General features: G+C 38.0%; 1 protein-coding gene across 1 annotated transcript in view; it reads right to left on the reverse strand.

Moving 5' to 3' along the window:
- Positions 1 to 12,413, reverse strand: part of LOC114070233 (GPI ethanolamine phosphate transferase 1-like) — a gene marked incomplete at its 3' end in the record, with an annotated part of 45,327 nt that overhangs the window by 15,423 nt on the left and 17,491 nt on the right. Inside the window, exons 3-5 of the mRNA XM_027907495.1 lie at positions 10,471 to 10,592; positions 9,269 to 9,367; positions 4,612 to 4,718 (exon numbers count right to left, since the gene is read on the reverse strand). Coding sequence (XP_027763296.1) covers positions 4,612 to 4,718; positions 9,269 to 9,367; positions 10,471 to 10,592 — 328 coding nt within the window. The remainder of the gene's footprint in view (positions 1 to 4,611; positions 4,719 to 9,268; positions 9,368 to 10,470; positions 10,593 to 12,413) is intronic.

Genomic DNA, 12,413 nt, shown 5'->3' on the forward strand with positions numbered 1-12,413 from the left:
CCCACATTTGATGACAGAGTGAAGAAACTTTCCAGAGCACATCAGTAATATGCAGGATACAGTATAATTCTGTTTTCTTATTTTTAATTAAATAAAAGGAAACAACATATCAAAACAGACAGGAAACTACAAAAATTGAACCCTAAATGGTAGATCAATATTTGAAGGCACATATTTTTCTATCACAGAATGACTGTGTGAAAGAAACCATTCAGAGGAAGGCAAGGCGTGAGCTTCCTCTCCCACCACTCGAGTCCCCATGACATACCAAAATCTACTCCAGTCCCAGCCACCTTGTAAGCCAGAGCAGCAGCAGTCAGAAGAGCTTGCCCAAATGCTGGCTAACTAAGAACAAGATGATAAATAGAAGGTAAGTGTCACCTAATATGTGGCACTTTTTCCCAGAACAAATATAAAACTTGATCCCATGGAGCTTTTTTAAAAGTGGTTTACTGAGAAAAAAAACCAAACACAAATAGGAAGCTCACTACAAGGAGTGATCTTAGGCTGATAACGGTGGTGAGTTGGTAAGCAGGATACCGAACAGTAGGGGCAAAAACCGCTTTGCCTTGCTCGGGAGGTTGCTCAACTCGGGAGGTTTGTCCAGAACTATCCTTGTATCTCCTTGCAGCCTGCTAAAGGTCTCTTCTTTTTGGTTCTCAGAGTTCACAAAACTTAAGTCCTATCACCACTCAACACTAGTTTCCAAACCCCCCAACCCACCATTACGTTAACTTTAACTTTCTGTCTCTTTTTTTTTTTTCCTTCCCTTTTATTTGCTCTATTCAGTAATATTAACTCCATTTATATCTAAGACAAATCTCACCAAGAAGTTTCAGGGAGGGCAGTAAACAACTAAGAGGCCTAGAGCACTTAGTTTCTCCAGTCTTTGGAAAAAGCAGCAGAGATCCCACTGTTGTCTTACAACCATCTACTGTGTGGCTGAAGGGAAGACTGAGCCAGATTGGTAAGAGGGGCCTCAGACATGGGACAAGGTAAAGCTCACAATTTGAAATGTGGGAAATTCCAGCAAGACAAAGAGACTTTTTAAAATTGTTTTTTTTTAAACCATAAGTGTAGCCAGATATTGGAACAGCTTCTCAAAAGGCTTATCCTTGAAGATGCTCAAAACTTGACAAGACCTGAGCAGCTCACCCTGAGAATCTCCTTCCTGCGGCGAGTTGGACTTGATGACCACTACAGCTTTCTTCCAAACTTATTTTCATTCAATTCTGGCTACTTTTCTATGATTTTCTGTCAACTAACAACAAAATAATGCACTGGCTACAACTGATATGCAGTTTAATGAGATCAGCAATAAGTTTTCCATTAAAACATTTACAGCAAGATGTGAGCCTAATTATAATGTAATACCAATTAAAATATTACAACAGAGGTTTGGTTATAACTATGTGAAATCTTTATCTAATCATCTCCCTCCTCAGATGGGAGGAAGCAAAGAAAAAAAGGCTACCTAGCAGGTCTAACAAATACATGACTTACAGATGTCTCAACAGAATATGAACTTTTAGATTGTACAAGGAGAGGGACCAAACCAACTTTTCTTTCACACAGCTGCTTCATACATAATCTGGGACAACTTAATTTAATCGGTTGTTTAAAGTTGTGCATATTGATTTGTGCTAATGGGAGAGTTTAAATAGTTATGCCAGTTTTCAGATGTAAAACAAATGTACAAAGGCAGGATAAACACATGCCAGGTTTGGATCAGCTGAGCACGATCACGAACAAGACACCTACGCATTTAAAATAAATCATTCAACCGCTGTACTGCTAATTGGAGCAGAGCTATCTGTATTGAAATCCACTGGCACAAACATCAGGCCACGGCACCGTCTGCAGAGCTTCAAAGTTTGACATAATTCAGTTCTGGACTCTGTCTGCCACCCTGCACAGAAGGGACAGTCTGAAGGCTGGGATGGCCTTCTTCCAGCAGAAAGGGGTCAAAGCAAGAATGAAGTACTGTGTTCAAAATGAGAAAGGAATAAAAGAAAAGAACCACAAATATTTGCCATCTGTATTTACATGTCCATTTAAGTCAGAAGACACCAAATGAATATCTGGAACATATCCTACTCTTTGATCATAATTAACTGCAATTAGGCCATTACTGAGATTCATTTCCAAGACCAAGGTCCTGGAATTTTCTACCCTAAAAAAAGAGATCAATCTTACAAAACTGTTTTCCACAAAATACTTTAAAAAATCAGAAATGCATTAGGAAGACTTTTTTTCCCCCATTAGTTAATCTACACTCCCAATATTTTTGCTGCTTAATTTTTCTTAGTGCAGACTCACAGTATGATTCATGTAAAGGTTATTTAATTGACAATCATCAGGCCACATCACACTAGATTATATTCAGTCCTGTAATTATTTGAAAAGCTTCTAAAAAAAAAAAAATCCCAAAAAAGACAATGCAAACCCCAGGAAAAACCCACAGGTAATCAACTCCATGCCCACCTGGAACTCCAAGCCAGCTCCAAGCTATTGTTGCACATTAAAATTATTGAGTTTTAATGCAGCTGCTGATAAAAACCTCACACGGTCTATGCTAAATTTTCTGTCCCAAGAAAGGCTTAGGAGCACCTTGATCGTGAGCAGACATGACAGGAACTATCAAGTATCATAAATTTTTCTTCCAGTGATGATTTAAGCAATCTGCTTCTGAGCCATACAAATAAAAACTAGTCAGAGTCATCCATTTTCTGACCAAGTTACTATTATTTAGTGGGTTTTTTAAGAGAACAAGCAATTTCAGAGTGCCAGCACTAGCAGCCCAAACGTTAGTTAGCCATTTTTCATTTTATTCTCACCTTTTTTTGTGGGCAGACGAAGGCAGAGAGGGAGCACGTGTTACCTTCTTTTACTTACTAAAGAGGCAGAAATCCAGGGACCACCTTGGCCAACGTATGAGTTAAACAATACGTTGTTAAATCCTTGATATAAAACTCAAAGGAGGAATAAAAAGAGTAGGCCAAGAGCACTGATGCTCCTACTTATGTGTAATCTCATTAGCACAGCTGAAAGTTGTTTGAGCTGTAATAACAGAGTGACCCGGGTTTCAGCAAGCCTCGAGTTTCGCACTTCTGAAGCAATCGTTGATGTGTAATTGACGACATGATTAATGGCATGTGTGGTTTACGCCAGTCAATCAAGTCCTATCCATCCACAGTACGAAACTTAGATGGGTAAAATATGTCTTTAAAATAATGGTGCTGGTTCCGAGGAAAAAGTAATCAGTGATGACATGTATATTACACACATCATTATAGTTTGAAAGGAGAAATGCCATTAGGTGTTCTGAAGCAAAAGGCAGTACCACCCTCATATAGCTGTGCTGCTCCAAGTGACAGCAGGGTGCAACTTTATGACAACAGCTATTCAAGTGTAACTGACAGCCTAATTTGATTTGTATTATTCATACGCATTACAGCACACAACATGGCACAAAGTGCACATTCAGGGAGAGGATGGCTGTTAGAAAAAAACATCTTTTCACCTGCAAACTCAGGAAATCGCATCCTTTGAAAATCAGCAAACTATAATGACTTTTTTCCACCCTATGTTGCTGTTTAAAGCAGAATCACTCTTGGCTTCCTAAATAGATGCTGTTTTGGTTCATTGATTTATTTGGTTTGATTTTTTGTTTGATTTGATTTATGCTGGTTAACTAATACTAATGAATACTGCTCAGAGATCTCATGGAAGGAGTTTGAAGTCTTAAGCTCCATTAACATTGTTATGAGATACAGAAAGTAACTCACTTAATTGCTTCACTGATACAGATATTCATACACCAATGCCCACTACCAGCATTTCTTAATCCAGAACAAGGGAAGTAGCATGGAATAACAGAAATATAGGAATTAATGAATACTCAGAAATTATGTGTCTTGGACTATTAATACTTACAGTGACAAATTCACAGAAAACAGTCATGAACCAGCACTGACCCGAGTCAGCTGAGCAGAGCGCCACATCAACAAATTATGGTGCTCCAGGGCCTAAGCTGCCTCTGCTTCCCCCTTCGTCCCCTCCAGAACTGACTGTGACTCCTCTGACTCATCAGCCACAGCACAGTGTGAACCACAGCAGATAATCAGAAGCCAGCTACGTGTATCTGAAGAAGCCACACTGAACAATTACAGTCAGGGTGCAAGCCTGACAAACATTAGGTCAATAATATTGTCTATTTCTTTATCCTAATGAAGACTTACAATTTCTGCCATGCTGTAATACCTGTTATAAAATCCTTGACTAATAGCATTCAAGATGTTAAAGGGTCTGTAGTATTCTATGGCTTTCAGATTATAGGCAAACAACACAATGAAAACCACCAAGAATGTTTTTAAAGGGTACTTTTATTAGTGTTAGATTTTTAATTAGCATAGAATAACAAATGCTTCCTCTAAGCATCCATTACACTAGTCATGAAAGTTGATTCAAGCAATTTTTACTTATGATCCCACATGATAGGTCTTCCAAAAATTTCTTCCTTTTCACTTCCATGATATGGTTTACATGTTCTAAGATAAAGTTAACATGTGCTTTTTATAAACAGCTAGCATAAAAAGATTCTCTGCTTACCTTAACATGATCAAAAACCCATAGGTCAAGCTTGGCTGCATCTTGTGCTCCAAAGTCTTCACTTTCTGCTGCATAACAAAATGTATAAACGTGATCTCCAGTAGCACCTGCAAAAACAATATAGGTGGTATATGAGACAAAAGGGACTTTTTCTCTTTTCATAGTCAAAAATACTTTTATGCACAGGAGTAGAAACTTATCAGGAATTATAATCTTATTTTAAACTTTCTCATAATTTATGGTTTTTTGAAACCTGGATACCATTTTACCTTATTAGGTTATCAGCATCTCAGAGGAATGAGGAGTAATGTTATCAAGTATGCTCAGGTGAGGAAATAAAGTATGGAAATGCAGATAGGAGTAAAATAAATCCCAGTTCAAGCAAATTAAACAGAATTTCATTTTGAAACAAAAAATTTCACCAGGAAACTTCTAACCAAAGAAGATATATATTTAGAGCTTCCTTTAAACATGTGTTTTGGGGGAAGACTGAGAAAAATACACTCAGCTTTTGGTTTTTCAACTGAATCATACAAGACAATGCCCTATCTCTGAGGTCTTTTACACAGGAAAACATCCTATATGACATATAATAAAGGCATCAGAAGGGTTCTTATATATCAATTCTAGTTATCAAAAGCCCAGTGGACAACTTCAGGAAGACAACATTGAAAGTCTGCATCTTTAAAACTTGCATCCAAAATAGAAAGTGGAGAACTACTGAACTGTGTTCACTCACAAAGTACAACAGGAGGGCTACTGATGTGCAAACACAGCATCTGGACAAGCTGCTTTCATTCTCAACTCCCTGCGAAGGGAGCAAAGCAGAGAAAGGTAGAGAGGCAGGGGGGGGAAACATAGAAGAAAGTAAACTTTAGAAGTCCTAGAAAGATCTGAAGGTAGGTGAAGTTTAATTAAATAACTCAGTCAATGGCAAAGCTGTTACAGCTCAGGGATGCCATTTATACTGTGACAGTGTAAACTCCCAGAGGGTGAAGTGTTCTTCAATCGGATGATGACCAGCAAGAATATAACCGATTTGCTGGATGTCACAATTATATAATGCCGTTGTGTAAGCTTCCAGGCTTGTGAATGAAATAACATCCTGGTATAAGGGAGCTGCTTAGCCAAGATTATGTGCAAACCCACCCAAAGGGATGCAGGTATTTCAGGCCAGGAAGATGAAAGCTGGCACAGATTTTCTGGTGCAGCTCTCCCCTGCGCCCCAGGAGATGTTACAACTACTTATAACACAGAACGCTTGCTGCAGTTCTCAGTCTGAAAGAAAAGGAAGAAAATACTGCCAGGCATTAAAATATCAATTCAGAAGTTCCAGCTGGCAGATAAATGAGATCAAAAGAAAAAATAAGTCCTGTCCAACACTATCTAAGAGGAGAGAATGCTGTAGTGTTTTTCCACAATGTCACAGTAAACCCAAGAAGACCTTCTCTGAGAAGTGCCACACAAAAGAAGCCAAATGACAGTCTGCAGACAAGCACAGAGTCTGCAGACCAAGCAAAGAAACACATCTACTTCTTACTCATTTCTAACTTCTACCAGAGCAAAACAAACCCAACCCTGCACTGCTATACAGATAAACAGTAGCAAAGTCAAGTCATACTAGGAAAGTTTTGGAGTGCCTGCGTAGCTTATAAAATAAACATTTTTTTTTTTTTAATAAGAAATCCTACTATGCAAAATGTTAGAAAATACTATTTTGTTTCTGTTATTTGAGAGGTGACAGTACACGAACACTTATCTTTATGACTGGGGATGAGGAAGCAAAGACGGGATAGAGAAGTAGAAGGAAGCCAGGGATGAAAACATCCTTTAAAAGCGAGCACAGAGCTCTGCTGGATTTGATGAAGCCATTACACTACAGGAAATAACTGGAGGTGCCAGAAACACTCAAACCAGTCACCACCTATTCCTTTTGCTCTTTTGTCTGGCACTTTATCTCATCCTCAGCATCAATATCCAAATATGAGGATCATGGATCAAATTATCACCCCCTCACTAAGATTTACATCCCACAGAAAGCAAAGGTGTCACTGCTAGCGGGGCAGTCCTGTGTCTGACAAGCTTTTCATGGGTCAGAGTCCAGACCAGCAGGAGAATTTGCTAGCAAATTTTGCAGGCACAAAAGAGGGGAAAGAAGAATGAATGCACAAGGACAGTCAGACACTGAGCTGGACAGAGTGTGCGCATCAGAGAGCTGTCATCAAACACAGCCATGTGAGGAAAGTGAGAAATTTTATGTTGTTTAGCACCAAGGAATTAAAACGGGAGATCAAGAGGTCTGTCTGTCCAGAATAACCCCAACAATGGTTTGTCCCAGTTGTCCCCATGGTTTTGATGATACCCTTCTTCATACTCAATTTAAACAATGACACTAGTATTTCTGGAAGCTTCCAAGAAAGAGAAAGGGAACCTGTGGAACAAATGGCAGAGTGGGTGCAATAGACTGGCGTCTAATTCCCTTAAGAGAAGCAATAGTCTCAGTTCCTTTTTCCATTTGACATTTAATACTCTAGATTATACTCCAACCAGAACCACGACAAGAGTACAGTACTGGACTTTTCAGGTCAAGCCTCAAATTCTGGCAAATCTAGAAGAGAAACTCAAAGTTTCAAGGAGCATTTTGGAAAAAATAGGCTTTTTCAAAGCACATTATTTCCAGGTAATTTCAAGGGTATAATCTAAAAGCATCATAGAAAATAAGGTAAAAATTAGCACACTGAACTTGCGTATCTTAAATGAGTCTAACTATTAGAAACAAACACCTTCAGACATTTTCTCAAACTAAAACACTAATCATGCAGTCATTCAGACTTTGACAGATTTATATTTCATGTACATCTATTCTGGTATTGAAAGAAATCTGTGAGTATTTTATTTACCTTCTCTGTAGAATGCTCAACCATTTCCTTGAAAGATTTGTTACCAAAAAAGTACCTAGGGAATAGAGACAATGACAGGAAACACAAGACTTTCCTATCCTTCCCAAAAAGAAGTAGGTGCTATATAGTCTTTATTCATCATCCAGTGGAAGTGGTGAAACAGTTAATAAAATTCTGAACATTTTGGCATGATAAAATACACACACGAAGAGTCCTATGACCTCACCAATTTGCAACATAAAAAGGAGAGAAATTAAGCTATGCTCCCCTATGTCCCTCTTGGCTTTTTTGTAAAAGTAAAGTTAAAGAAGAAACACTTGATTCCATTCCCTTTTGTATTCTAAACCTTTCCTCCTTGAAAGAAGAAAAATATCTTTTTCTAGCTAAAAGAAGTTAATCTATCTCTCTATCATGAGAAACTATGATTCATTTTCCCACACAGCCACTACTTCTCAGATACATTGCTGCACCAAACCTTTGCCAACTTCGGGGGATTTCCCTCCCCCCCGCAAAAGGAAGTTCCATTGTTGATACCACTTAGAACAAGACTTATTGAAAGTATTATCCTTGTACATCTCTACAGATAACATCAAAGCTGCTTCCAAGTCCTCTGCTTATCTTCTTACTCAAACAAAACCAGTAGAAAGACAAGGCTCTGGGAAACTCTTGAATTCCCCAAATATTTTCCCAAGAACATATCCCCAAAAATATAAATAATCTGTGCAAGGGCAGCTACCTTTCCCTTCTCCCCAGCTGCCATGACACGATTTCCAAATACAAGCTGTAATCTGAGGTCATGGGAAATTATCAGGAGATATTTTTACAGTGAACCATAAATTTATGAGGCTCAAGCAAAGAACAGAAAAGAGAGATGTGGGGGGAATATCAGGATGAGAAAGGGAAGAGACATGAGTTCAGAAAAAGTTCAAGAATCATCATGAGAAATACAATGTACATTTTTTCTTAACCAATATTATATTCCACTCCTATTCTGCCTATCCTATTTTTCTAATTTGTCAATACCAATACTTAGAACAGAACTGCAGCACATGCCTGTAGCTCATCTCTTTTTCACTTCAGTCTGTTTATTCTGAGAGAATTCAAAAGGGCATATATGCCCTCATACCAACAGGATTAAACTTTTAGTTGTTTGAAGTGTTGCTCAGCAATCTCTGCATGCTCAAAGACCAGTTGAGTCGACAAGACTTTAATACACTGCATACCATGAGCAGAAGACCTCAGCTTCAGAAATAGCACCAGCAAGTTCCTGCTCTCATGTAGTTCTTCCATTTACATATTATTGTTCAGAGTAGAAGCAGGATAAACCACAACAAGCTATTTCTACAGCTCAGACACTCGAAAAGCATGGCTGCAGTTCTATCTCCCAAATCAGGGGGAGCTGCGGGCATAGGAAGAAAATTTCCAGCTGCATGCTTGCAAACAAGAGCTTTAAACCTCAAACAAAGAAAAAAATACTAGGCCCTTGTAATTTAAGGTGTGCTTCTTTTAGTATGCTGACAGAATTAGGTAACAGATTTAAACAGATGACTAATAAATACCGATATCTTCATCAAAAGCTTGCTTCTTTTCCTCCACCCCCTCTTGAATTCACAAACTAGAAACAAAGTATAGAGTATACACAAATACACAAACTGGAAATATGTCATTCACCTTCTTCTCTAACTCAAAATTTTTAAGGGTCTCTGTTTTACTACCTGATAACTATGTGTTAAAGATTCATAAAATTTAAGTCTTACCTTTTGCAAACATTGGCAAAATATCTGGGCTTCCCCAACTCCAGGTATATTTACTTTCATTGAAAACAGAGTCAAATTCCACTGGATTCTCCTTCCATCCTGTTAAACAAATACACCTGGATTTAAATGTGGTTGCCAGAAGATCTCACTGACAAGACTGACAGTCCATGCAAAATGTTGTTTGGGTTATTTTTAATAAGTTTCCTTTATATTATTGCACAATGAACTCCAATTTGTGAATCTTAGTTTTAATTCCTTTTCAACCTCTATTATAATTAGTCCCTCTTTCACTAAGAAGTGAGCTGAAAACCTAAGCCAATTTCATTATGCAGGGATTCAAACAGGCCAAACGCACAGCTGATTCACCTTCTAAACAGCTAAAATTCTCCTGAATTCTAAATCCCCTGTTGTCTGAACTCAGCTTTTGGCATTTCAGGCAATAAATTACACACTCATATCACATTTCCAGCAGTCACACACTCATCACGATACAAACTTCAAGACCTACAAAAAGGTAGCTGGCAGAAATACATAGATGCTCTTAACAACGATTCCTGCCAATCCTGCATTTGTAGTAGCTGTCAGAAGGAAGAAGCTTTTGATTAGGAACATGGACAAGACCAAGTAACTCCTCTCCACTCCCCTGTCCAAAACCAACACGCCTTAGCAGTGTTCAGGCCTGGAAGCCTGGGGGAAGGCAGAGGACCACACAAAAGACTAAGTCACTAACACAAAGCATTGTTCCCCATAATTAAGCCCCAAGCATGCAGTGACAGCCAGTTAGACAAAATACATACTTGGGACTTTTGCTTTATTTTGCTCCTGATTCTCCAACTCAAGACAGCAATAGTTTAGCTAAGACACTGCAGTGCCTTTCTTGTTTGCAACATCTACTTAGCCACCTCCTATTACATCCCAAATGATAATTAAAAATTCTGTTATATGAAGAGGTAAGGCCATTAAGGTACTTCTGCTTTTAGGGTGCTACATTTTACCATGTTATAGAACGTTAACATAGGTAAGCTATTATCATAGCTATCAATATTAAGAGTGGAAAATCCATCCGAAATTACTATTTTCCACACAATGTTGGTATACAAACCACTATGCAGGTATTTATTAATCATCATCTAGAAGACCAGCACATCACTGAGAACACCTAATCTCAGAGGACAGTGTTCAAAATTTTAGGACAGGAATACCTTTAGCAACAGCACTGACATCTTCATAAAATCCAGCTATAAGTGCAACGTGCCCCGGCCTGGATTCTGTTGGGACCCGGGTATGAGAGATTCCCCAGCTGCCACTGTTCTCTAGAATACCCCTGAAAACAGGATACAAGGCAGTTAATGCTCATGATTTCTTGAAAGCACAACAAATTGCAAATAAAAAGAGTACAGGTAGATGGGAAGCAGGAAATGCATCAAAAAAACTCCAAAAGAACGCCCAAAAAACCCCCAGAACACCGACTAAACCAGATTTTCACTACCACCTGCTGTGCAGTAAAACAAGCAGAACATTAACCTGCAAGTAGTTCTATATTATGACACCCCACAGAGAACATTACTATTGTGGCCCATCAGCACTGCAAACAGATGAGTTTAGCTGGTGTTGTAAGACACTTCATATTAACATACTCTTTTTTTCTGCTGTTTCCCGCTTTAGCTTACTTCCCCCCCCACACTCCAGATTGTTTCTGCCTGCTGCTGCTTTTCTTTGTTCTTTCCATTTTGCTTGAAAGTGTCTAATTAAATCTTACTCATTAAATATGCTCAAATATAATTAGGTCTTGTGACCATGTCTGCCTTTTTCTGTGCTGAATATCAGAAGCCAGCATAAAGAGAATCTGAACCGCATGCAAATTTAAGGTGAAAATAATTTTGGCAACAAGAAGAAAATTTAAGTAAACCTTGTATCTTTTGTAATTACACCGCAGTGAAGGAAAATACCTTCTCACCACACATACAGAAACAGACCAGATTGTCTAGGGTTTATGCAGAAACAATAGTTACAAGAGACAAAAAGCAAAGAAAACAGGGACAAAACCCAAGCGTAAGAAACAGCCTCATAAACTATTCCTGTCTGCTGAAGATACGAACAGCTGGGGCCTGTCGGAAAGCCAGTGGTGAGCACTACCATATGCTGTTTTCTTGTCTCCATCTTCTGGAAGAAGAGAGAGATTCAGCTTACTGTCAGAGCAAGGGGAGAAAGAAAACAAAACACACCCAGACACTCCTTATACTGATTTTTAGGATAAAACAGCAGAATCTTCTGAACAAATTCAAAGCAGTTTTTAACAGTCAAATTACTGGAAAATTGTATTTTTGTTATTCATGATATAAGATACAAAATTGGCTATATTTTTATCAGATATGTTTTAGCTCAAGTAAATTCTAATTTCATGCTTTTTAACTCTGTTTTTAATAGAGATTTTATATGACTGTTAGTTACAAAATCTCTATACTCTGCTGTAAATATATTTCTCACTAATGAAGTAAGAATCGAACTACAGCCTAAAATTTCAGGTTCTACTCTAAGCTTGCAGCATTCATGGTTTGCTTGTTGTGCTTTTTTTACACTTATTTTAGATCTCACATTCTCATGGCCTACTGTAGGAAAGCTCACAGAACTGCTTGGAATACCCCAAATACTAGTGAGAAATATAAAAGCACATAGAGACATAGGACTCTGATATGTTATTTCTAGCTCTCAGCTAGGTTTTAAGGTAAGTTGTACTGAAAAAAGTGCTAATTTGAAAACAGAATTTAAATATTACTTCAAGTGGTTTCCAATTTATTCTCACTAAAGACTGATCAGGATGTATTGCACTAGTATTCAAGGAAGATTTAAAACAAAAATAAAACGTACAGCTATTGTCATACTTCATTGTCACAACAGGTAGGAAATCGTTTTAGACAGAATTTGATTTCTATTGAATTGAAAAGTAATCCTCTACCTTTGCTTTTGTGGGACTGTTGTCAACAAGAGGATTAACTTCACAATCTGAAGTCAACAATAATACATACTAAGCAAAAAGATGATAGATAGATAGATAGATAGAAATATAACCAGATATCATCATTTACCTATTCAGAATTCATTTAGCTATTTTGAATCATTTCAAAGCCTTTTACTCAGAAGTACC

The sequence above is a fragment of the Empidonax traillii genome, unplaced genomic scaffold (genome assembly GCF_003031625.1).
Source record: "Empidonax traillii isolate 1590-97213 ecotype Southwest subspecies unplaced genomic scaffold, ASM303162v1 scaffold1486:size102971, whole genome shotgun sequence".
Lineage (NCBI taxonomy): Eukaryota > Metazoa > Chordata > Aves > Passeriformes > Tyrannidae > Empidonax > Empidonax traillii.